General features: G+C 54.9%; 1 protein-coding gene across 10 annotated transcripts in view; it reads left to right on the top strand.

Annotated features, from left to right (window-relative positions):
• Positions 1-13195, top strand: part of ZMIZ1 (zinc finger MIZ-type containing 1) — a 231882-nt gene extending 218687 nt beyond the window's left edge. For 6 of the 10 annotated variants that reach the window (XM_073793401.1, XM_033842282.2, XM_033842280.2 and 3 more), the window contains 7 exons: positions 597-757; positions 1729-1796; positions 2117-2185; positions 2666-2910; positions 4148-4314; positions 7647-8362; positions 9371-13195. In XM_073793401.1, coding sequence (XP_073649502.1) covers positions 597-757; positions 1729-1796; positions 2117-2185; positions 2666-2910; positions 4148-4314; positions 7647-8362; positions 9371-9599 — 1655 coding nt within the window. In that variant the 3' untranslated portion in view covers positions 9600-13195. The remainder of the gene's footprint in view (positions 1-596; positions 758-1728; positions 1797-2116; positions 2186-2665; positions 2911-4147; positions 4315-7646; positions 8363-9370) is intronic. The other 4 variants (XM_033842289.2, XM_033842288.2, XM_033842284.2 and 1 more) reach the window with 3 other exon arrangements.
• The last annotated feature ends 13440 nt before the right edge of the window (positions 13196-26635 follow it).

The following is a 26635-nucleotide window of genomic DNA, read 5'->3' as shown; positions in this document are numbered from 1 at the left end:
GAAGCACAGGGGTGGATTCCACCTCAACAGCCCAGGCCTAACTCGAGAAGGGGGGACTTGGCTCTGACTCCCAGGTGCAGACACTTGGGGGCCGGGGCGGGGGAAGGGGGTGCACCACGCAGGGAGGTACATCACTGCTCCCCCCTTCAAATGTGCTTCTTCACGTCCTGAGCCCTAGAATCCGGCCAGGCCATTACCATATTTGGAGAATTCAGTGCAAAAGTGCCTGCGGGGCTCTCCCACTGACACAGAAAGTCAGTGGAGTGCCGGACTGGGTTTCTGCAGGGTTTGCAGAAAGTCCCGCCTTCCTAGTGAAGACAGGGCATGGACTGCAGAGACTGGGGGACTCATGCAGCCACCTCCAGGGGCACTCCACACATGTCACATGGAGAGTGTCATTCCAGAGCACTGGGAGGCCCAGGGCCTCCGGCGTGCTGAGCTCCCTTTTGCCCAGGTGGGGGCGCCCTGCACCTGTTCATGAGACCTCCCTGTGCTGGGGGGCGTGGAGAATCAGAGTGTGTATCAGCCACCTGAAGGAGTGGGGGGTGTGCAGGACAGCCCTGCCCTCCTTATCCACCTGTGCCTCCGCCCTGCAGTCAAGCGGAATTTCAGCAGCGTGGCTGCCTCATCAGGCAACACGACCCTCAATGGGGAAGATGGTGTGGAGCAGACAGCCATCAAGGTGTCTCTGAAGTGCCCCATCACATTCCGGCGCATCCAGCTGCCTGCTCGAGGCCACGATTGCAAGCACGTCCAGGTGAGCAGTCCCAGGGAGAGCGTCCCGGAGTCTGGCTGCGATGGCGAGGAGTAGGCGGGGGGATGGGCAGCAGGGCCTGTCTCTAACCCCGGAAGGATGCCGTGGCCATCAGGAGCTGATTTCACTCACTCGCTCCTGCCATCATTTATCCTCTGAGTATCTTCTCTGTGTGCTCAGAGCTAGGTTCCCAGGGGGCTACAGAGCTGGATTTAGACAGTCCCAGCCCTGGCAGATGTGAGATGCCAGCGGGAAATTCTGCGCATACGGCCACTACGGCTGATAGGGGACCTGAAAGCAGGGACGCCTCTGCCTGGTTCACTGCTGTGTTCCGAGGCCCTGCCCCGAGCAGGTACTCAGGAAGTGGCCGTGGGATGAGTCACTGTCACAGTTTGGGTGGCTAAATGCGGGCAGCCCAGGTGGGTGGGATTCACTGGGTGGGGGCTGCTGTGGGGCCAGGCCAGCCGCACCCTCAGCCCCACCCTCTCACAACTGGCCCCGAGGGCTTCATAGTGGGTCGGGAGCCTCCCAGCCCCGCTAACCCCCATCCCCGGGAAAAAGGGGGCAGCAGAGGTCTGGTCGCTTTATTTGTCTGACGCACACTGATGAACTGGATGGGGTGTGTCCTCCATGCCTGGGCCGGGCCAGGGAGAGGGGCTGTCATGGGGCAGGATCGGTGAGAGGTGGCTGCAGGGGAACCAGGAAGGCTTCTCAGAGGCCATGGGTCATCTGGGGCACAGGGATGGTATGAGGAGGGCTGGGCACAGGTGTGCAGGGATTCCACATGGCCCGAAAGCTGTAAGCACAGCAGAAAATCGGCAAGGTCATCACCCCTCTCAACCCTGGGTCTCTCCATCACCTGTCTCCCTCCCTGGTGGGACGTCTTCATGAGGGTCCCGGAGGCAGTGGCACCTGCATTTAAGAGGTTTCTGAGAGCCCTGCTCTCATCTGTCTGTGTCTCCCGGCCTCCGCAGTGCTTTGACTTGGAGTCGTACCTGCAGCTGAATTGCGAGAGAGGGACCTGGAGGTGTCCTGTGTGCAAGTGAGTGATGCCCACCTCAGCATAAGCTACGTCACCCGGCTCCAGGAGGAGCTGTGGCCCTGCTCTGTGGGGTCCAGCCACCTCCACCTGCCCTAAACACGGATGAGAGAACCCAAGCATAGCAGAGGGGCTCAGATCACGGGACCTGTGCACAGTCCCTTTGTATCAAGCGGTCACAAGGCTGCCCTCTCCTGTCGGTGCCCCCAAGTAGTAACCAGTGGCAGGGCCCGGGTCTCTTGGACACAGAGGGGAGGAGTGGGCTGTGGCCTCACCCGCTAGGGTCCAGGAACAAAGGCCAAGCCCCCTCTCTCCTTTTCCAGTAAAACCGCTCTGCTCGAGGGCCTGGAGGTAGATCAGTACATGTGGGGCATCCTGAATGCCATCCAACAGTAAGTGGGCCTCCCCACACTAGGGCAGGGGGTGGGGGAGGAGGGGGGGGCGGGATGCTGACCTGAGTTGCATGAGGTGAGTGTGTGATCACCGCTGATACCCTATCCCCCACTGGCCGGCAGACCATCTTCCCACATCCCTCACCTCTCTGCCAATTTAAGGGGTTCTGTACCTGGGGGCAAATGAACTTTCCAGAAAGGACCAAGCTCAGCCAGAGCAGGAAGCTGACATGGCTGCGTCTCGGGTGGAGGCTTTGGGGCCCGCTGCCCCATGCCCAGCCACTTGCTTTTCCTAGTCTCAGTCTCTCCATCTTTCAAAAGTTATAAAAATCCATCACACTTCTGTCCTATGCAGAGCGTGGTGGGAATGGGGCAGAGGGAGCCTGGACGAGGACATCTCAGTGTCTCTCCGAGCTGGAGGCCCTCATGTCCAAAGCCCGGTACCCCAGAGCCTCAGCTCTGCCCCCTTGCTCCCCCCAGCTCCGAGTTTGAAGAGGTCACCATTGACCCCACATGCAGCTGGCGGCCAGTGCCCATCAAGTCGGACCTCCACATTAAGGATGACCCTGACGGCATCCCATCCAAGCGGTTCAAGACCATGAGTCCCAGCCAGATGATCATGCCCAATGTCATGGAGATGATCGCAGCCCTGGGCCCCGGCCCGTCCCCCTATCCACTCCCGCCCCCTCCCGGGGGCACCAACTCCAACGACTACAGCAGCCAAGGTGGGTGATGGCCGACAAGGAGGGAGGGAGAAGCCCCAGCAGGGGCCCAGGATTTCTGGGGTGACGGTGGCAGGTGCAGGGAGGGTGTGGTGTGAAGAGGCAGAGGTAACGCACACCCCCAAAAAACAATACCACGTCGCTGAAATTGGGGGTACAGCGGCCTGTGCAATGCCATCCTCCCCCCCCTCCATCCAGCCAGCCCTGTGGGTCGGCACCCAGCTGGGAAGGCATGAGTGAGGAGCTGCCCCGCTGCCCAGCCTCCCGCCTCTCGCACCCCCGCTGCCCAGCCTCCCTCCTGACTCCTGGGTCTCCCTGGTCGGCAGCTGTCGAGCTTAGGGGCTTCAGAGCCTGCTTTGCTGGGGCCACTAAGACCACACCCCTCATGGCGCTCCTGGCCCTCCCACGTTGCCCTCTGACATCTCCATATTGTCCCTATCCCTCCACCCCCCCCCCCTTCCAGAGACGGGGTCCAGGGGCCTGGAGCCACCAGCCTTCGGCCACCAAGGACACTGTCACTGCCCCCTCACTTCCTGCTGCCCAGAGCAAGCTGCACTGCGCTGCCCTCAGTTCCCAGAAAGTACCCTCCCCGCCCCCCAAACACCGGGCATGGCAGCTCCCCGCAGAACCCCTGCTCTTAGGTTCCTGGGGCTCCTGGATGATTAAAGGCCCAGAGAGGTTAGCCTACCTAGCCAGAGTCCCACAGCATGCTGAGTGCCCCAGCTTTCCAGTGTGCTGGTCCTCTGAGCTCTCACCGCGGCCACGTGGTGGAGGAAGCAGCGGCTTGGGAGGCCAGACGGCTGGCTCTGAGGGTGTCCTCTTGAACCTGGCACAGACTCCGACCTCCCCCTCTGGGCCTGGGTGGTCCCAGGGATGAAGGGCAGCCTCATGGGGGCTGTGGGTGAGCAGGTCTGGGGGGCTCGCTCAGCAGATCCTGTGGAAAGTTCAGACTCGGGCCTCATTCCATGTGTCCCGCTGCAAGAGCCCGACCACCCTTTCCTCCGACTCTAGCCCTGCTTGTGGCTGTACACCGGCACATGCCCTGGGGTACTAAGGCCCGCAGGAGAAAGCTGCATCGCTACCCCGCTGTACGGCCCTGAGGTCTACGGCTGCAGGAGCCGACTCTAGCCTGGCAGGAGGGTGGGCCTTGCTTCCTCCTTTACACTGAGTTTTACTGAGTTTCCTGGGGTGGCCGTCTTCCCTCTGGGTCACAACCCTCCCCATCTCGTTCCCTCCCCAGGCAACAGCTACCAGGGCCATGGCAACTTTGACTTCCCCCACGGGAACCCCGGTGGGACGTCCATGAACGACTTCATGCACGGGCCCCCCCAGCTCTCCCACCCCCCGGACATGCCCAACAACATGGCCGCCCTTGAGAAGCCCCTCAGTCACCCCATGCAGGAGACTGTGAGTACCTCTTCCTCGCCGCTGACCGTCCACCTCCCCGGTGCCCCCAGCCCCAGTGTGGGGCTGACGGGGACAGAGGGCTCCCCTGGGCCTTTCTGATGTTTGCCTAGTTCCCTACCAGGAAAAGGGGAGAACTGAGAGTTGAGTCTCGGGACCCAGCAGGGCGTGGGAGCCCTGACTGAGGCGGGGTCGTGGCCCATCAGTGTCCTTGGATTTGGCCGTCTCACCCAGGACAGCAGATTCTCAGATGGGGGAAGCTTCAAGCTCTTACCTGCACACACGTTGCATGCATATGCACACATGCAGATGCCTGCACACCCCCTACATACAGGCCCACACACCCCCCATACACCCGGCACACATCCTGTACACACACACACACACACAGCCCCATCCCCTTTCTCCCCCTCTTACACACACTGTTATGCTGACTTACTTCATCCAGCCATCTAGAATTTAGTCCCAGACCCAGGCACTTATTCTGCAGGGCTCTGAATCTTCGAGGTATCGCCTCCTTCTGCAAAAAGAAACATTAGGATTTCTACTCATCCCAAGAGTATTCCCTTCTTGTCCTGTTTCACGTATTAACGCACACTGTATCGCTGAGAAAGCCCCTTCAGGTGAGGTGGCCTGTGCTGCCCAGAGGCCTTCCCTTCCTGTGGCGCCGACAGCAGTGGTGGGAGGCCTGGCTGCCTCCCGAGTCCTTATCTAGGCAGCGATGGAGGATTGCCCTTGATCTAGCAGACGTTTTCTGAGCCTGGTCTCCCGGCCGTGCCTTGTACCAGGTGTAAGCAAGACAGACACAGGCCTCAAGCGAATGGAGCAAAAGTTCTGGCAGTGCCTGGATGGAGGAAGAACACTTGGGGTTTTGAGGAAACTGAGGGCCTGGCCGTGGGTCCTGGGCCACAGCAGCCAGAAAGAAGGGTCCAGGGGTCTTGCCAATGCCTGGCAGTGGAGTTGGGCCTACACCCGAAGGTACCTCTCCAAGCTCTCCCAGTCTCCATCATGTGGCCTGGAAGGAAGGGGCCTGTGGATTGTACTGTGTTACCCACAGCTGACATGGAGTTGGGAAACATCCAGCACTGGGCCAGGGACTGTCCTGGGCACCAGAGCCACCAGTTCTCAGCAGGAGTGACTATTAGCCAGAAGGACTCTAAATGAGGGGCACTGCAGCAGCCTTCCTGCAGGAACCCAGAATGCCAGGTTGGAAATAGCTGCTTTCACCAGCCTTCTGCCATGTTTGCACAAGTTACTTTCTGCCCCATGGGGCTTCCACTTTCAGAGGGCGTCTCTCCTGGCCCCCTTCCCCAGCCCTGCTCCCCAGGATGTCAGCCTTCCATGTCCAGGAATCACCCAGATCACACCCCTGCTCCACGTTGATCTGGCACCTTCTGTCTCCTCACAGTTCCCAGCACTGGAAGATGGCAGCAGGGGTGCTGTGTGCTTTCTGCGTCCAACAAGGCATTTTCCTGCCCTGTCAGCCCTGCCACCAGGGTCCTCGCAGAGGGACTTAAGCCCTTGAGTTGACTTCACAGCCCCCCCAGGAAGCTTTTCAGATATGCACTGTCCTTGTCCGTTTCTGGGCTTTTGTTAGATGAGAACCGGACCCAGAGGTACAGCTGTGCAAGGTGGTGTGGTGCAGTCACAGGTCAACAACCCACCTGCCCAACCAGAGCAGCCTGACCCGGCTGAGCACGAGGCCAGGAAGGATTCCCAGGCGCACGGACTGGTGGGAGGGCTCCAGCCAGGTGCTGGCCCACCCAAGGCTCTCCCGTGCCAGGTGGGAGGTTGACAGGTGTGTCGGCAGGTCCCAGAGAGCACTTGCCCCTCCAGGTTCTGAGATAATCCAGCAAGATGTCAGGGCCGAGGGCGTTAGTTGTGTCAGCAGATCTGGGGGCTGTCTGTCTGGGGCTGGGCTGCTCCAGGAGTGTGGAGCCCCTCCCTGCCCCCTACTTCCCAGAATGGTCGCTACAGAGCGTCACAGGCTGGCCTCGCCGACAGCTATGAGGGCTGTCCTGCCGCTTCTGGTTCTTCTTACTTTGTGTGCACCCCACAAGTGGTTCCCCCAGGGTCAGCAGCCTTCATGTCACATGGTCATCCCTCGTTCTCAAGGCCCGGGCTGGAGGGGCACTGTGCTGCAGAGGGCCGCCTGGACCGTGGGCAGGGGCCAGCCCACAGCAAGGCTTGGGGAGCAGCTTTTAGGAGAAACAGGAAGAGGAACTGGTGTCTGGAGAAGATCAGGGATGGTGTCACTGCCGTTTGCAAACCCACGAAAGAAGTGTCAGTGTTTCTGTGTGGCCCAGAAGACAGGGCTGGGAGGAGGGTAGTGACCAGGGAGACATTTAGTCACCTGGCTGCCCATTCCAAGTGAGAGGCCTGGCCAGTCAGTGAGCTCCCTTCATTCGCAGAGTGTGAGGGGGGCCCGGGGACCGTTGGGGATGCCGTGGGTGGGGCCCCGGACTTAGACTTGGCCTTTCACTCCGAGACCTGAACTCTGAAGGCAGGGTGGCTTGAGGCAGCAAACAGACCTACAGGGGAAGTTTAAGTCCCACCCACTCGTGTCCCCTGCCCACCCATAGCCCCGACGGTTCAGGACACGCGCAGGGCGCGGGGGGCGCCTAGGTTATCTACGAGAGAAGCACGCCTGTTGCTGCCTAGGTGGGTGGCCAGCAGGAAGGTCTGGCAGGACTCAGAAGCCCCAGGTCGCCTCCTTTACTTTGGGCCCAGCTCCGTCCTACCCCGGGACAGCAGGCAGAGCTTACACCGAGGCCCCGCTGCCCCCGGAGCCGGCGTGCCTCGTGTCGCCCCCAGGCCAGGGCCCGCGTGGAGGCGCAGACCCCCGTGAGCTGCACGCCTGCCCCATGCTGTCGTCCGTGTCTGCTCCCCGCCGCCCCGGCTCGGGCCTGCACCACGCCGCCAGCAGCACTCCCGCCCGCCTCCCTGCTCCCCGGAAACATGCCCATTTCGCTTCTCCATCCTGCCCTTGCTGTTGTTCATTGTGCTGGTGTCCGGGCTAGGGAGACAGAGGGGCTCCCAGGGGCCTGGGCCCCGATCTCAGGGTCTCTGCTAGTCTCAGAGCCCCTGGCCGCCTCCCTCCCTGCCCCACGTGGCTTCAGCCCCCCTGACTGGCGGTTTTGGGGGGAGGATTTGTTTGCTTGTTTGTTTGTTTCTCTGCAGAAAAAAAAAAAAAGCATTCAGCTTTGTAGAGGGGTGGCTTTGTTTTGGGGGTTTCGTTATTTTCCTGGTTTTGTTTGGTTTTCATTTCTCCAGGCATCTCGTCGCTGTACCTCGTCACCTCACCTTTCTTTTTCCTGCTCTCTCCTCCTCCACAGATGCCACATGCTGGCAGTTCTGACCAGCCCCATCCCTCCATGCAACAAGGTTTGCACGTCCCACACCCCAGCAGCCAGTCAGGGCCTCCATTACATCACAGTGGGGCTCCTCCTCCTTCCCAGCCTCCCCGGCAACCGCCACAGGCCGCTCCCGGCAACCATCCACACAGTGACCTGACCTTTAACCCCTCCTCAGCCTTAGAGGGTCAGGCCGGAGCGCAGGGAGCGTCCGACATGCCGGAGCCTTCGCTGGATGTAAGTTGGGGTCACCACGTGTCTTGGCCTGGGGCCGGGACTGCCCGAGAGCAGGGGCGGGTGTCGAGGGCCCGAGGCCCGGGGTGGAGGAGAGGTACAGCGGTGAGGAGCGGGTGGGCGGGCGGAGGGTGGGCCCCGCCAACCTGCCTCCCCTGTGGCTCCAGGACCGGGGAACCCCACAGTGGGCAAGCCTCAGCGAGGGTGCCACACCCCTTGCCCCACCCTGCTGGCCCCGCCCCCGTCCCGTTGGCCACAGTCCTGCCGCCCGGCCCTGCCCGCCCTCCCCCAGGCCCTCACAGAGTCCCTCTGGGCCGGTCCTGGAGGCAGCACAGGAGGGTCCCTCCCCCCCCTTCTTCCCACCTCCCGTTCCCCGACATCGGCTTGCCATCGCTGCATCTGCCGCTCTCTGGCCCAAGGCAGGGGAGGGGCTGGAGGGACAGGTCCCTCTGTCTGTCTTGCTGGTGTGTGTCTCCAGTTTCTAGTCTGTGTGTTGTCCATGCCCTGTGCTTTTGCTCACTCCATCGCTCACTCTGAGAGGCCCCCACGTGGGGTGACAGAAGGCTCGGCCTCGGGTCACACTGGGGGGCGGGGGCGGGGGGCGTCGTGTGACTGAGGCAGAAGCGGGCAGCTGAGATTCAGGGATCACCCCCCTTGAGAACTGAATGGTCTGGAAGGTGGGCAAGGGGGACACTGAATGATGGGTGTTGGGTAGCTGGGCAGGGCTGCCAGCGAGGGACACGGCCCTTGCCCCGCCCACCCCTCGCCCCCAGGCTCTAGATTCCCAGAGAGGAGGCCTGCCCTCTCCTTGGTCACATCCCAGCCCCAGCAAGAGTCCCCCTTGGCCCCAGCAAGAGTCTCTGGTGAACCGGATTCACTCAGCTTTGGCGCCATCTTGGATTCTTGCCCGACTCTCCTCCCCAGGCCAGGGCAGGTGCTTCTAGATTGATGAGGTCCCCTGTGTGACCGAAAGAGTCCAAGGACCTCACAGTAGAGGGTAGGGACGGTCTGTAGCCTCTTCCCGGAGTCTACAGGGAAGAGCAGTGCTGCCCAGCTAGCCGCGGGCTCAGCAAGGAGCCAGGAGCTCTTGGGGGAGGTGTGGGGTGCTGGGAACCGCAGAGACCCGCCAGCCTTACATGCAAAGCCACATGGCTTCTCCTGGGAGGCATGAGTGACCCCCAGCCCCTTGTGGCAGGGTCTCAGGAACACTGTGCGTGAGGAGCCTTCCCAGCTGGTGGGCCGAGGGCTCCACTTTTCCAGACTTGAAATAAGCACGGGTGTGCCCCAGACTAGCACGGTGGCCTGGATGCATCCGGGGACCACCGGCACTGTTAGTTTCCCCTGTTTGGACCAGGACCCCAGGAGGCAGGTAGAAGGCAAGCGAACAGGCCCAAGGGTGCCCTGCTTCCTCGCCCTGGGCCGGCCCAGCCTTCAGCCGACACCTCATCTGAGCTTCTGTACTTCTTTTCCAGCTCCTTCCAGAACTCACAAACCCTGATGAGCTCCTCTCGTACCTGGATCCCCCCGACCTGCCGAGCAATAGTAATGATGACCTCCTGTCTCTCTTTGAGAACAACTGAAGCCCACCCCTCCGTCGGGGCCACCCCTCCCCACGCGGCCTCCTTCCCCATCTGCCCCACACACTTTCCCGCCGGGAGCCCGTGCCCTCGGACCGCCCCTGCTGCGGCCTTCAGAGCCTAGGGGCGGGAGGGTGCACTGTGAAGGCGGTGCAGGTCTGGAGCCCACGCCCAGAGCAGGCCCCAAAGATGACCCTCGAGACAGGGCGCTGGCCCGGGGAGGGGGCACACACTGACGGCGGCTTCCAGATGACCCTCCAGTGCCCCCCAGGTTCTTCCAGTTTCTAAACTGTAACCCAGCCTCCCTGCTTCCCGGCCCAGAGCCGCCTCCACGTGACTGTGAACCTGAGGGAGGGGCCCCCGTATCCCAGCGGCCCCGAGCCTTGGAGGAGCAGCAGAGGTTGGTGGCAGTGAGAGCGGCCTGCCCACCACCACTACCACCCACCACAGAAAAGCACAAACCTCTGGGAAAGAGAACTCTTAGGGGCCAAGGTTATCGCTTTGACCCCAGACCTCTAAGCCAGGATACCCTGTAAACACTCTCAGAGAGCAGAGAAAAAAAAGACAAGCGTCTGTGTTTGGGAGAGGGTGAGCCATTCCTGCTTGGGGACCGGTGGAAAAGGGAGTCAAGGCCTCCGCAGAGCCAGGATGGCTCCGCAACCTCTGACTCAGGCCAGGGCCCAGCCTTAGTGGGGCCAGAGCGAGAAAGAATCCAGCTGAAGTTATTGTGCCCTTAATTGGGGAAGGGGGGAGTGCCGCCAGCCGGATTTGGAGTCCAACAGAAATGGCCAACTACAGCTTTGCTCCAAGCCACCCCCTGTTCTTAAACGACAGCATCTTAAAGCCGCAAAGTCATCTGGGGAAAAGGAACACTGGACTTGGACAGCAAGCGACCCATTTCTCTCCATGCGTCCTGTTTCCTTCCTCTGCTCCCCCCTCGCCCACCTCTCCAAGACTGTTACGTGGGACACCCACTTCCCTCTGTCCCGGTGCCCCGATGTCTACCCAGACAGCCAGGTGAGTGGTGGAAAGGCAGGGGATGCAGGGGCTCAGCAGCAGGAACCCCGGGCATCACTGTCTCTCTCCGGCTCCTCTGTCTGGTCTGGCCTGTCCCTGTGCTCGAGGCCGCCCCCGGCTCCAGCCCAGTCTGTTGCCGCGTGTGCCAGGATGTGCCCTCGAGCGTCGCGTGGTGTTTCTGTGGCTGTCTCAGACCCCGCGCTTGGCTGCCAGCCTCTCCTTCCCTCTGTGTCCCTCCGGCCTCGAAAGCTCACCCCACACTCCTGCTCCAGCAGAAGCAGCCTCTGGTTTTCCCTCTGCGCTTCGCTCCATCCAGCTAACTGCTCGCTCTCGGAGTCTCCCGGGTAGCTTCTTGTGAGTCCGTTTTGTTCCAGGCTCCCTTGTGCTCCCCGAGCCGCATGGCCGGTGATGCTGGGCCGTTGGGTCACTTGAGTCCCCTCTGTAAATTCATCGCGCCCCTCCCCTGCTGCTGCCCGAGGCCCTCACCTGCTCCCCCGTCCGCTGTCTGTGTTCTCAGTCTCCGTCTCCCTCTCTGTTGGGGGTTGGGGGAACACCCCCAGCACTCCTCTGGATGTGACCGGAACGTTGGCCCCAGCTGTTGACTTCCAGTCGCTGTACCAGACGGCCCGGCACAAGGTTTTCTGTAGGAAAGCTGCCATCGTCCCATCCCCACCCCTTTTCCTTTGTCCCGTTGTCAGAGGTTTTTTCAAACAGCGTGGTGTTCCGTATACAAATCAATTATTTTAAGAATTGCTTTTGTAAATATCTTTGTGAATATTTTAGTATTGTCTTTGATAATATTCAACATTTTCATGACCTGGTTATAGCCTTTGCTGGTGTTTTTAAAATACCTTGACTCAACGACAAAGACCGAGTCCCTTTTTTAAGAAAAACAACAAACAAAAACAAAAAAGCAACCAGGGCCATTTGTACAGAAGAAGGGACTGAGAGCATGGGTGGCTGTACAGTGAGTTAGAAGACCCGGCCACCCGCCGTTTGGAGCCATCCCCAGTTGGCTGGTGGGGACAAGACGACGCCAGGTAGCATGTGGCCGTCTCTGCCCAGTGGCCAGTAGCCCCAGCTGTGTCAGGCCATCTGGGAATGTTCTGCCCCAGACAGATTTACAGATGCCTTCCTTAGAAGTTCCCACTTCCTGCTGTGCAACTCTTTCTCAGAAAGGCCTGGGGTCTGTTCTGGTGGTTATCGGGGTGTCCCCCTCTGCTCACTGACCTATCCACAGCTTTCTAGCACAGAGGGTCAATCTGTTCCCCACAGCCCAGGCTCCAGGCACCTGCCTTGGCCATCTCTGAGGAAGCCATGGGCTCGGCACCTGAGGCAGGTTTCCTGGGTCCCCTCCCAAGCGAGCCTCCACCAGCAAGTTCAGCAAAGAGCTTTCCAGAACCGTGGCGCCTGCAGCCCGCGCTCTGGGCGTGTCCTCCAGAGCGGCTCTGGAGCCAGGTCGGGGGGTGGGGGGAGGCATCAAGGCGTCCGGGGCTGTAGCGAGCCCCAGTTGGTGACACATTCAGGTGATGACAGCCTCCCCGAGCAGGGGCGGTTCTGAACTCTGGGGAGATGCTTCCCTGATCCTTTCGGATGACTACTTGGAGCCATAAGTAACCTCAGCAAAAACAAAGCCTCAGCAAAGCCACTTCTCCATGACGAGCATCCACCCAGCCCATAGGCATGTTTCTGTCTCCACTCCACAGAACGGACAGGGCGCTGGCGGGCAGGTGGGAAGGCCCAAGTACAAGCAATCAGCCCCATCTTCTTGGTTTGAAGCTTTACCCATGTATCATGTTCCTGTAGCCATTTTTATTTTTTAAGAAACTTCTAATACTTTCTCCGTAACGGAAGCCCTGAACCCCCAGAGAGCTACACGTCTGCTCCCTCGGCCTGACCCATCCAGACAGGGCGACGTGGGCAGCAGCCACTCAAGGGACGTGTGTACATATGTAAATGAGAAATAGAGACATGTTAACAGATGCATTCATTTCCCTCGGAATGTGTATTGTTTTTATTTTCCGGAACAAAACAAAAAAAAAGGCTTGGAACTCCATCTTCACGTGGAAAAACTAGATCCTGTCTGTTAGCGTCTGTGAGGTCTCTCTCCGCATCTGTCTCACTCATGTAATATACTCTGACTCTGTGTAGAAAGGAGTTTTTTTTGTTCCGTTTTGTTTTTATTCTACCTACATGTACTACTTAGCTTCAGTGTACTAGTCCTGCCACCTGTGTATTTTTAGGGTGCTATGGAAATAATGAAAAGAAACGAGGATTTCAGAAGAAAATTGTAACCAAATTCATACTTTGTATAATTTTTGATATCATGATCGCAGGTGATTTCACACGTACACACACATGAACACACCCACCGTGCAGCCTGAAGTAACTCCCACTGCGACCGTCATCGTCTCTGTACATCTCTGTACAATGCAATCATTTCATACTTTGAACTGGTCAGAAAACTAATTGTGATTTCTAGTCTTGCAAAGCTGTATGTAGTTAGATGATGTGACAACCTCTAATATTTATCTAATAAATATGTATTCAGATGAAACCTGTATATTAGGTGTTCATGTGGTTCTTTTGTATTTAAAGATCAAATTATTGGACTCTTGCTAGACATTTCTATACTCTGTTGTAACACTGAGGTATCTCATTTGCCCATGTTAATTTTTTTCTAAATAAATGGACGAAAACGAAGGTTCGGCCAACTAGCGATTTTGTGAATGTTAAGGGGCGGTTTGGGTGTTTTCTGATTTTGCTTTTTAGCACCACCCCTGCCCGATCACCCTGCAAAACAAAACAGAACAAAAACTATGCAGTCAGGTGCTTCGGGTGCTAAGATGGAGGAGCCCCTGACACAGGGGTCCCGGAAGTGGCCCTGGAACCTGGCTCAGGTCAATGTTCAGAGCCCAGTGTCCTCACCTCCTGGTGGACCCCGTCTCCAGCAGGCCCTGGTCCTGGAGAGGGGGCCCTGAACGGTGCCAGGCCCTCTATGGGGTGCTGGACACTCAGACCCAGTGCAACTCGGGGCGGGTGTACGATGCTGGCCGGGCTCAGATGGCGAGCCCTTGTGGATTCTCTGGGCTTAGGAACAGGTACCTTGTCAAGTTAATACAGACGCTTTCCTGTTGGCCACCTCTCTCTGGCCACCCCACTTCTCAGCACCCCTGCCCCCCTCCCCTTGAAGGGGACCTTGGGTCTCCTCTTGCCCATGACTGCAATTTACATAGGTTGCTTTGCTACAGCCCCTGGCCAGGCTCTGGTTCTAACTGTCTTTACAGCCTCAGGCACACAAACGACTGCCCTTCCTTGTCCCCTCCTGAACTTTGGGGAAGTGAATATGATTCTCAGGGCCCAGCAGCCAACCACTGTCCCCCCCCCCCCCCCCCCCGCCTTTACTCAGCTCTGGCCTCGGGCCATAGGACATAAGCAAATGTGGCTGTCGTAGCCTTCCCTCCACACGGACCGGGTAAGGACAAGTCCAAAGAAGGAAGTGGGGTCTGGCAGGCACCCCAAAATATATCCCCTGGAATATGTGCGTGTGGCGAGGGGAGCAGGGTGTCATCAGCCACGGGACGGCCCATGGAGAATAGGGGGCCTTCTCTGGGGTGGCCAGTTTCTCTTCCTGGGGGGAGATGGAAGGGGAGGGGAGAAGGAGAATTTACATTAAAAATGGAATCTCGTGGCCACTGCCTTCTGCCAGCAAGAGGTGTTTTCTCTGAGAACAGACACTCCTGGAAGAGGGCTGCGTAGCATCAATGACGGTTTCCCAAAGGGGCCCCCAGCTCCCCACTGCCTTGGAGCAATGCTTCCCTGTGGCCTCACTGAGTGGCCCATGAAATCAGTTTGGTGGGTTGTGACCAGCACTTTTTAAAGAAATAGATGAGAATAAAGTAGAAAACATCAAGAGCACCCTACAAAGTAAGGGTGAGGATTGTATCGTGGAACTTTTGTTGCAGTTGTGTGTGTGAGTCTGCTGAATCATGATGTAAAATTAATTCTTATTTGTGGGTTGTGGTTAAAAGCAGAAAGCTTGAATGCCATTGCCTTAAAGGCAGGAAGTGAGCAGGGGTGGAGAGGGAGAGGCAGGGCCGTATCTCCCCTAAATTCACGATAAAACGCAAACCTTCCTGCTATTCTAGCTTCAGAACCTGAAGCCAGGGATACAGCTGAATACAGGCCGCCTAGCAAGGCTGCATGGAGACCCGCCCATTCCATCCCACTAACTCCTCCTGAGACCAGCTACTTCCTTCTGTGGGCCTAGAATGAGAAAAGCCCGTGGGAAAAGCCCAGCAAGGGCCTGGCTCAAGGCGGCTTGGAGCTCAGCCTCCTGCCACTGCCCCCTCCGCCCTCTGCTGTCCTCCCTCCCTCCCTCCCCTCACTCGGACCATGCAGCACATGCTCCAGCCCATGGGTCTTGGGTTTCCGTTCTTCCCAACCCAGCCTGCAAAGCCCTCACCCTGAATCCAATGACTGTCCTGCCACAAAAGGCCACAGGATGCTGACAGGAAAAGTTATTCCACCTGCAGGTGGCTGCCACGGCAAATTAGGGTCTCCCGCCTCACTGAGGCCTCAGGGCAGGGTGTCTCCACCTGTCCGCCCATTTCCCTCTTCCTCTGTTCCAGCAGCCTGCTCCACCACGCCCACCTTGCTCTAAGCAGGCTACACCCCCATCACACACACCCCCACTAACTTTCCCCCACCCACAAACCTACCTCCATCCTGCCCTGGCCTTATCTTCTTCCGCCCAGGCCCAGAGGATGTGGTGTCCCTTCCCCAGTCAGGGACAGCCCCTCCCCAGCCCCTGACACCATCACCTCCTTCTCTTCTGGGAGGGATTTCAGCCCCTTCCCTTTACCCTCCCCCACCCCCTTCCGCAGGCCTGGAGCTTTGGGCCTCGGGTCTAAGAGCCGCCTCCACACCCTTTGCTGTCCAGCCTCTCTCTGCTCCTTCTCATGCAGACTTCTCCGTCTTTCCTTGATCGCCCATCATCCTTGACACACTGCAGCCCACGACTCTGAAGTTCTCTGAAACTTCTCTTGCAAGCTCACCTACGACCCCTTGGTTTTTCAAGTCCGTGCCACTTTTGGAGACTGGACCTCACAGCTGCCTTTGACGGTTGCCAGTTCTGCCTTGAAACCTCCTTCTCTTGGGTTCCATGACAGCCCCCTCTTCTGGGTGGTCAGCGCTCCTGAAGTCCCCCTGACCATGCCTTCTTAATCGTCTTCATGGGTTCCACAGTCACTAGGTACAGTGGAGGTCCGTCAGGCTCTCCTTCTCTGGCTGGCGCCCATCCCTCCAGTGCTGAGGGTGTTGGCTGCCAGCAGCTCACTTCTCTTCACCAGACAATTGTCCTCAGCAGACAGGGACCTCCTTGCCTGGGATGTCACCCACTCCTGCCCCCACACATTCACCCCTGTCGAGGGTTCCGCAGCCAAAGACTGATGGTTAAAAGCCACCAGATGACAGCCTCTTTGCTGCAGTGTGGGTAGCGTTCCCTGTGGATCGGGTCAGGGTTGGACTTCACCTGAGGCCAGATGCTTACCCTACCCTTTCCCCTTCTCTTCACCCTCACTGTCTCCTTTGTGGGTTTCTCCTGAGTGCACTCCCTCAGTAAATCACGGGAATCTGAAGGCCCATTTCAGGCTCTGCTCCTAGGGAACCAGACTAAGATAGTGGGTGCCAGGAGGGGGCCTGGGAGGCAGCCTCTGAGAATAAGACACTGGAGGCGGGTCACTGACCAGATGTGAAGGAGGTACCATCACTGGTGACAGTCGCGGGCATGGGGTAGCCGTGCCTCTGCTGTGATCTTCACCTGCAGTGACCTGGGGTGGCACACGGCTCAGGGGGCTGTGCCAGCTGATGCAATGTCTCTGGCATTTGAGAGGTGGGAAGAAAGAATAACTGTTAGGACTGTGCAACTGAGTCACTATTGCCAAGTGTCACTGATTCATTGAAAGAAAGGAAATGACAGTCCCAGATCTCTTCATCAGCCATTCAAAACAAAGTGTGAGTGGGAATTCCTTGGCGGTCCAGTGGTCAGGACTCCAGACTTCCACTGCAGGGGGCACAGGTTCGATCCCTGGTTGGGGAACTAAGATCCCGCAAGCCACGTGGCAAGGGCAAAAAAAAAACCCAAAAAAGTGTGAGAGTCCACGGAAACCTCTTGACAAGAAGCACTGAGTTTATCTTCTGCAGCTGGAGGTCAGAAAGAGCAAGATGAGGCGTAGACTTCATCATAGGCAGAAACTCAGAAAGGCTGGATGCCCCACCGAGGCCGTTCTCCTGCACCAAAGTCAGGCCCCTAATAGGGAAGAAGTGAGACCCTAAGACTCGGATGGTGTGGTGCCCCAGCATCTCCCCTTGGCAGGGATCTATTGCCGCATGGAGGGCTTGTTATAACCAGCTGGCAGACAAGGAAGAGTCCTGAGCGTGGTTCACAGATGAGGCCACTTTGTATGTTGGTGCCAACCACGTGTGGACGGAGCCTGCACTACAGCCCCACTCAAGGGGCAGAAAGACTCCCGTGAGAGGGCATTCTTCCAATGGGCAGAGATTTGGACAGTGAGCCTGGCCTTCTATTCTGCACGGAGAGAGAAGTCACTGAGAAAAGATGCACACGTGCTCGTGGGCAGGGGCAAATAGCTTAGCCAGCTGGTCAGAGGCCTGGAGAGAGCAAGCATGGCCTATCCGGGATGGGAGGACTGGGATAGAGGCATGTGGTTAGACCTCTGGGAGTGGGCAAAGCGTGAGGGTCCACGTAGCACATTTTAACAGATGCCAGGGAGTGTCCAGTGCAGAAGAGGCACCAAACAACCAAGCAGGCAGGGTGACTTGGCCAGTCTCTGTCCCCACCCCTTGCTCTCCATCTCGTGATTACACAATATGGGCCTCCAGGGAGTGCCATGGAGGACAGAGTATCAGGAAGACAGAGATCAAGTTAGATATGAGTTAGATATGAGCCCACAGCTTGGGATCCCTGTCACCAGGGCTGATCTAGCTACTGCCACTGCTGAATGTCCAACCTGTCACCCAGAGACCAAAGCTGAGCCCCTGATACAATAGCATCCCACGAGGAGACCAACCAGCCAGCCAGTGCAAGTTTACTACATAGGACCCCTTCTGTCATGGGGAGGGCAGTGATTCGCCTTGACCCGAATTGATACATCTTCTGGGTATGGGTTTGCCTCTCCATCCTATGGAACCTGAGGACAGCACCCTTACCTGAGGGCTCACAGAGTGTCTGATTCACTGGCATGGGCTCTCATGCAATATCGTTGCAGAACAGAGGTCCGAATTGCAGAAAAGGTTGTGTGGCCATGGGTCCATAATCTTAGGTTCCGCACCACGCAAAGGCTGCAGACCTGAGAGATGGTAGAATGGCCTCGTAAAGATGCAGCGGAGGTACCAGCTTGGAGATGACACCCTGCGAGGATTGCATGCTATCCTTCGGGTTGCCCTATACATCCCAAACCAATGACGATTCTTGTCTGTCAATAGGCAGGTGAGATCCACTTAACCTGAGAGGCAGGTGGGTCTGAGCAGTGCAAGGACTGTAGGAAACACTGTGGTGTTCTGCCCACATCCCTCTTCAGGGTCGAGGTGCCCACCCCCAGCTGCCATGAATGTGGGCTCTCAGCCTACATTCCCCCTTTCTCTAGAAAAGAGATGCTTCTGAGGCAACAAGAGCTGCCTCATCTGGGAACTTACACCCCTTAGGGGCAGCCCACAAACAATGGCTAGTACAGAGTATAAAATGCTGGCCCTCTGCCTTAAGGGAAGACGTCACTGTGGTATAGTTTATGCTCCAAAGCCCTTGATCTGTGACCAGGCCAACGCTAGCCTCTCCCTGCTTCACCCCTCCCTGTCTTGCAGGTTGTTCTGAATAGCAATCCCTCAATAAATCAACTTCACAAGGATCCCAATCTCAGGCTCTGCTTCTGGAGAGCCCCACCTAACACAGCAACACTGGGTTCTCTAGATGTTGCTCTTGTGCCCTTTCTCCGTCAGCAGTTTCTTCATCCCACCCATGACCTGAACAACCGAGTCTTGATGACTTGACTTCCTAAATATCTCTTTAATCTGACGTCTTCTCTCCATCCCTGATGCTTTACGGTAATTCAAGACCAGAATATAAGTACCCACGTCATAGCCTCAGTTTTGCCTCTTGGCCCATAAAACATAAAGAATGTATTATTTGGCCCTTTAAGAAAAAGTTTGCAGGGACTTCCCCAACGGTCCAGCGGTTAAGACTTGGCCTTCCAAGGCAGGGGCAGCAGGTTCGATCGATCCCTGTCAGGGAGCTAAGATCCCACATGCCTCACAGCCAAAAAAAACCAAAACAGAAAACAGAAGCAATATTGTAATAAATTCAATAAAGAGTTTAAAAATGGTCCACATCAAAAAAATCTTAAAAAAAAGTTTTGCAGACCCCTGGCTTACACGGTAGGGCTCAGGCACCTGGGTACATTGATTTACAAACTCAGAAGCTGTAGTGGGAGAAAGATTTCCTCCAAAGGAAGTCAGAGTGTTGTTAGGAAGGGGAAGAATTGTGGGAGGCCAGACATGACAGAGGTGTGTATGTGTGTGTGTGTGTGCCTGTCTTCAAACTGAGATGTCTCCCCATCAGTTCTGTGGTCTAGGAAGAAACTGAGGAATTAAGTGAAGTGATTTGGACAGGATGCCCTTCATTGTCGTTGTCAGGTTAACAGAAGACATGTGTTGCAATGCAATTCATAGTAGGAAGGAGTGGTAGCTCCACCTACAGCAGGTGCCTAATAATTACTTGATGAATAAATGAATGGGTGAATGAACAAATGAATGCGCAATCAGAAGACGGGTGAGAGAAGGCTGTCAGGTGAGCTGGACCATAAAGAATGAGTCAGAATGAGGAGGAACAAGGATTAAGAAGAAGACACAGTTTGTGCACAGGCTCAGAGGTGTGAGAGTATATAGCACATCTGGGAATGGCAGAATTTCCACTGCGCCTGTAGAAGAGGGAGAGGATGTTGATGAATCTGGGTCTTTACCTTGAGGACACTGGGGCGCTGCAGGGGGCAGCTGGCTAGTTAAATGTGGTGGGCTTTGTAAACAGCTTTATGGAGATACAATTCACAGACCATACAATGCACCCATTTAAAGCGTGCGATTCAATGGCTTTTAGTGTATTCACTGAGTTGTGAATCATCACAATCGACTTTAGAACATTTTCATTACCCTGGAAAGAAATCCTATGCCCATTAGCTGTCATCCCTCAGCCCTCCCATCCCCTCAGCCCTAGGTAAGCACTCCACTTTTTGTCTCTAGAGATTTGCCAGTTCTGGACATTTCATGTAATTGGACTCATACCATATGTGGTCATTTGTGACTGGCTTCTTGTTTTTTCTCTTTTAACTTTATTTATTTTATTTATTTATTTGTGGCTGTGTTGAGTCTTCATTGCTGTGCACGGGTTTTCTCTAGTTGCGTCAAGAGGGGGCTACTCTTCTTTGCGGTGCACGGGCTTCTCATTGCGGTGGCTTCTCTTGTTGCGGAGCACGGGCTCTAGGCGCGTGGGCTTCAGCAGTTGTGGCACGTGGGCTCACTAGTTGTGGCTCATGGGCTCTAGAGCTGTGGTGCACGGGCTTAGTTGCTCCGAGGCATGTGGGATCTTCCCGGACCAGGGACTGAACCCGTGTCCCCTGCACTGGCAGGCGGATTCTCAACCACTGCGCCACCAGGGAAGCCCCTGTGACAGGCTTCTTTCAGTTAGTATAATGTTTTTAAGGTTCATCTGTGTTGTAGCATGCATTGGTGCTTGATTTCTTTTTGTTGATAAATAATATTCCATTGTACGGATTTACCACATTTTTTTATCCATTCATCAGTTGATAGGCATTTGTGTTGTTGAGATGCGGTTTTTAAAAAGATCCTCTGATGGCTAAAATGAACAAGACTGACAACATCAAATGTGGTGTGAATATGGAGTGACCAGAACACTCATCCATTACAGGTGGGAGTTTATAATGGTACAACTACTTCAGAAAAGTTTAGCAATTTCTTATAAAGATAAATATATATCTACTCTATATCCCAGCAATTCAACTTGTAGACATTTCCTCAAGAGAAATGAGTATATATGTCCACACAAAAACGTATAGAATTTTTCATAATAGTAAAAAAAAAAGAAAACACTGCAAACAGCCTAACTGTCCATTAACAGGAGAATGGATGAACAGGTGGAGTTATGTTCCTAAAATGGAACCTTATCCAACGAGTCCAAAGACGGAGGAGGGTAAAACATTATGTTGGATGAAAGAAGCCTGACATATAGGAATAAGTCGTGCATAATCACTATGAAATTCCATTGTATGTGGAATTCAAGAACTCACAAAACTCATCAGAACAGAGATTGTTTTGCGTGTGGGACGGCTGGTTGAAAGGGAGTACGAGGAAACTTTCCAGGTGGATGGAAATGTTCTATACCTTGACTGGGGCTTTGGTTGCATAGGATTATACATTTGTCAGAGCTCTTCAAACTCTACTCTTCAGATCCGTGCATCTCACTGAATGTAAATCATACTTGAATAAAGTTGGGGGTGGGGTGGAGGGCACCTCCTGGAAGCACTGAGGAGGTTTGACTGAGGCACTCAGGCTGGAGCACGTGGAGAGGTCTCCTCCAGTCTCTAAGGTGAGGGGCTGTGGCCTGGACCTGGGGCAGCGGTCGTAGAATGAGGAGGGAGGGTGGGCAAGAGGGATGCTAAGGAGGTTGATAGAGCAGGATGGAGAGGACACCCCTGATTGACAGGAGGGGGGCAGTGGGGAGAGGAAGGAGACGAGTGTGACTCTTGGGTTCCTTTCTCTGTACCTGTGACGCTTTGGTCATCAGCCTATTCCCGCTCCATCCCTAGGGCTTCTAGCTGCCACCTGTGTCACCATCTTGTGATGCTCCCTGACTCATGGGAGAAGAAGCTCAGATGACTTCAGCTCTGTGAGGTCTACAGAGGGGGACCCTTGGGGCTTTCCAGATGTACTTGCTGCACTGTGGAGAGGAGGGTGCAGGCCTGGCAGGCCACCTCAGCTCATGAGTGGTTTGGGGCGCCCAGGGAACCATCAGAACTTTGCCCAACCTCCCCATGTAACCAAGGAGGCAACCAAGGTCCCAGAGGGCAGAGGAGTAGCTCAAGGCCTGCCTTTCTCCCACCTCCTCCTGAAATGAAGCAGGACCCTATGGTCCATGCCCCACATGTCCTCAGGCTGCCTTTTGTCTGTGGGAAAACTTTAGCCAAAGAATAAGTTTAATCCGAGAAGTGAGAAAATGCAGAAACAAAGGAAATCACTCAAAAGAGACCAAATAATAACAGTTTAGTCAGTAAGCACAGTCAAGGACCTTTAGTTCCTGCTCAAGGGCTATAGATAATATTCTGAGCCGTATCCTGTGAGCTGTCTTATAGATACTGAAACCCCCGCCCCCAGGAGGAAGAAGTTAACTACGTGATGACCAGACTGTAGCCGCGACATAAGCTGCCGCAATTCTGAGAACGGGCCTCAAAGAAATGGGAAAAGAACGACCCTGGAACTGAAGACTAAATGTGCTTAAAGCAATCAAGATGATGCTGGTCAGACCACCGATGACCAATTTCAAGATGACTGTCAGCTGACTGTGCTGTTTCTTCTTGTAGCCCCCTCCCTCCGCCTATAAAAGCTCTTGCCCACTGATTGTCAGTGGGGGCGGAATTGGCTTTACATAGGCGTCTGCCTCCCCCGCCAACCCCCCCGGGTTGCCAGCGTCCAAAATAAAGCAAACTTTCCTTTCCACTAACTTTGCCTCTTTACTGGCTTTCGAGTGGTGAGCAGCCGGACCCCACTTTCGGTTACACTCTCATGCACCTCTGATTTCAGCTGGGTAGGCAGCTGCCGGTGCAGTGGCCAACACAGACCCTTCCCTCCCAGAGACCGTGGATGGGAAGCTGGTGAGGAGTTACCCTACGCCTCCGAATACGGTACAGGAGGGTGGGGAGGCACAGAAACCCAGCCCACTCCCTCTGTGGGCCTCAGCAGGTGAGGTGCGTGATGGCCTGGGGCGGAGCTGGCAGGAAAGTCCCAGTTGTGTGTCACTCTGTCGTCATCTCCCCCACCCCTTGGACTTCCCTTAAGAGCAACCTCTCCTTGTCATCTGACCCAGCCCCTGCATCACCAAGGACTCCGTCTCTTCTCAAAAAATTCCTCTGAGATGATTAACTGAGTCCCAAGAACTGTACATATTTGAAGGGCCATGAAAGGGTTCCCTCTGGGTTTCTCCCTTTACCCCACGTCCAGGCAGGTGCACTGAATTCTTCCAGAACCAAGGAAACTTGGATATATTTTTTAAAATGTTTTATTGAATTGTACCATAATAATATAATGACTATAATATAAACACACATCCTCAATGTAGAGTTTGATGAATTTTACACATACATCCACCACCCAGATCAAGATACAGAGCATTTCCAGAATTCCAGAAGGCGCCTTACACGCCTTTCCCGCTAACCTGACCCCAAAAGTAACCGCTATCTGATTTCTCTCACTTTAGATTAGTTTTATCTACTCTTGCACTTCCTATAGATGGAATCATACAGTAGACACTCTGGCTTTTTTTTTTGCTCAATATAATGTCTGTGAGATTCACCCATGTAGTCGTATGTATCAGTAGTTGGCTGTTTCTTATTGCTGGGTGGCACTCCATTGTATGGATGTATTCCAACGTGTGTATCTATTTCACTGTTAATGGGCATTTGGGTTGTTTCTGGTTCGGGGCTCTTATGAACGTTCAAATATAGTATTTGTGCAGATGTACATACTCACTTCTCTTGGATATACGCCTAGGAGTGGAATTTCTCCTAGGTCATAGGGAAGCATGATTTTATCTTTAGTAGATAAGTACCAAACAGTTTTCTGAAGTGATGGTACCAATTATACACTCCCACTAACAAGGTATGAAATTTCCAGCTATGCCACATCCTCACCAACCTTTTAATTCTAGCCATCCAAGTGGCTGTATAATGCTATCTCACTGGGGCTTTCATTTGCTTTCCCTTAACGACTAATGATACTGTATGTCTTTTCATATGCTTATGGGTTACTTGGATACCTTTTTTTTGTGAAATGCCTATTCAAGTCTTCGGACCACTGTATACCAGGCTGTTTGCCTTTTTGTGTTGATTCATAAGAGTTCTTTATATTACTGGATATGAACTTTTGTCAGTTATATGCATTGTGAATATCTTCTCCCAGTCTGTGGCTTCACTTCTTTAGTTTATCTAGTTTTGAATTTTGTGGGTTTTTTCTTCCAGTTTTATTGAGATAGAAGTGACATACACTGTATAAGTTTAAGGTGTGCAGAGTAATGACTTGACTTACATACATCATGAAATGATGATCACAATAATTCTAGTGCACATCCATCATCACATATAGATATGGCTTCACTTCTTTTTTTTTTAAAGATCTTTAAATTTATTTATTTATTTATAATTGGCTGTGTTGGGTCTTCGCTTCTGTGCGAGGGCTATCGCTAGTTGCAGCAAGCGGGGGCTACTCTTCATTGCACTGCGGGGACCTCTTACTGTCATGGCCTCTCTTGTTGCGGAGCACAGGCTCCAGATGCGTAGGCTCAGTAGTTGTGGCTCACGGGCCCAGTTGCTCCACGGCATGTGGGATCTTCCCAGACCAGGGCTCGAACCCGTGTCCCCTGCATTAGCAGGCGGATTCTCAACCACTGCGCCACCAGGGAAGCCCTGGCTTCACTTCTTTATTGCATTTTCTTATTGATGTCTTTTGCTGAACAGAAGTTATTAATGCTAACGAAGCCTAAGTTATCCATCTCTTATGTTTTAGTGCCTTTTGCGTCCTCTGTAAGAAATCGTTGAGAAGCCTAGGTTTTGTGCTGATAAGGGCAGCTTCTCTCTGGACTCCTCCCAGGGCAGGATTCAGACAGTTATTACTCAGCCAGCCCTGTCTGCGAAGTTGGCTGTATATCAGTTCACCCACCCACCTATCCATCCACTCACCCACTCATCCCCCATCCATCTATCCACCCACTGGTCTATCCTGTGTTCCTTGCCATCACTGTGAGCTGAGCGATGACAGGGAGTGAGAGACTCAGATGGTGGTGGAATTACTGAGATGAACAAGACCCCCGAGGAGCTTATAATCTGGTGGGAAAACAAAACCTACATGAAATCCTTGACAGATTTCTATTTATCCTCACGCTGTCCTAAAATCTGTAGCTTTCATTCATTACTCTCTGAAACGTCCATTTATTTGTCTTTGTTCTGTGACGCTTCTCATATCTGGAAATAGTTCTGTTCCCACAAGTGTGAGCTGCAAATAGCAAAGGTGATTCTCACCTCCCTCATTTTAGGTACTTGGCCCTTATTGATATGGCCTGAGATAGTCAGCAGCCCTGGCCCACCGTTGGCTTAAATCCTGTTTGTGACCAGCCTATACACAGAGAACCGTCCCCCTGTCGGTGGGTGGGGACCCCTCCCCCAGGGCTGACAGGCCAGCTATGGATATTTGAAGTCTGGCCCTGTGGGACCAGCAGGTGGCCCAACCTAGCAGCAGAGAAGTGGGCAGCGGGCCCAAGCAGGAGTTTCAATAGTCTGCTGTGCAGACGGGTGGTCTCCTTCCTGGCTGAAGGGGGTGGACTCCAGCTCTCTGCTACTGGTCTCGGGTTGAGCTGGGGCCTGGGGCCAATAGTGCGGAGGGTAGAGAATTTACACCCGTCCTGGGGGGCCCTCATCTAACCTGTAGCCACCGACTTGGCAAATATACCTCATCTCCCCAGCCCAAGCCTATGCCTGCCTCCCTCCCCGAACTCTTTCTGGGGCAGTGGCTCAAAACCAGAGAAAACAATGAAGAGCCTGCCAGCCCTGGCTCCGACTAGCCAGACCCTGGTCACACTCCTCTGTGATCTGACTGCCCAGAATCCTGCAGGCCTGGCTGCCGTCCTGCCTGCATAGCACCTGCCCTCCCGACGACACTGGTTCTTTGTTGGAGGAGATGGCTTGTGGGGAAAGCCCTGGGGAGGGGCACAGCTGAGCGGGCCAGGCTGGCGCCAGGCGGGACTCGGGGGCCCCAGCAAACAAGGCCTCCTAGAGAGTGGCCTGCGGGCCGGGGGCAGGATTGGGCAGTAAGCAGCCGTCCAACTGCGGCACCTGATGGGGCTGGAACAGGGATTGAGGATGGGAGGGCGAGCAGCCCCGAGCCCCAGCCACACGACCTTCCCCAGACACACACCCGCAGACACACAGACCCCCTCCCTCTCCCTCCCTCCACCTCTCTGCCGGCGCTCAGCCCTCAAGGTGACTCTGCCAGGTCTGGCTCAGGGGACCACGTCCACTCCTGCCAGGGGTGACTGGACCCGCCTCTCTGATCCCTCCACAGGCAGACAGAGCCTGAGGGTGGCCCTTCTTCACTCAGAGCTTAGGGGTGACAGAGACCCCCTGACCTGAAGTCAGTCCTTCATGGGCTCTGTGGCCGTGCTGAGAGGCAGATCTGAGCTGAAAAGATCATTTCCACCCTCTCTCTGTGCCAGGCAGGGCGCTAAGTGCTCGACCTGCAGCATCTCATCAGACCCCACAACAACCTGCAGAGGATGTACAGATCGTCCTCAACTTACGATGGGGTTATGTCCCCATAAACACATCTTCAGTTGAAAATATCGTTAAGTCGAAAAGGCATTTAAAAACACCTAACCTACCAGGCATCGTGGCTCAGCCTAGCCAACCTTACATATGCTCAGAAGGCTTACATTAGCTTACAGTTGGGGAAAATCATCTAACACAAAACCAATTGCATAATGAAGTGTTGAATCTCATGTGCTTTATCGAATACTGTACTGACAGTGAAAAGCAGCGTTGGTTGTACGGATACAGCATGGCTGTCAGTGTATTGACTGTTTACACTCGTGATCGCGTGGGTGACTGGGAGCTGTGGCTGCCCAGTGTCACAAGAGATGGTCACAACACATATAAATAGCTAGATTAAAATTCAAATTAGAAGTATGGTCTCTCCCAAATGTGCATCAATTTCACACCATTGTAAAGTCGAAAACTCATAAGCGGAACCATCGTTAACCTCCTGTTCTAATAAGAACCATGTCAATTTAGTCCC

The sequence above is a fragment of the Tursiops truncatus genome, chromosome 16 (assembly GCF_011762595.2).
Source record: "Tursiops truncatus isolate mTurTru1 chromosome 16, mTurTru1.mat.Y, whole genome shotgun sequence".
Lineage (NCBI taxonomy): Eukaryota > Metazoa > Chordata > Mammalia > Artiodactyla > Delphinidae > Tursiops > Tursiops truncatus.
This window is presented reverse-complemented; position numbering and strand designations above follow the sequence as displayed.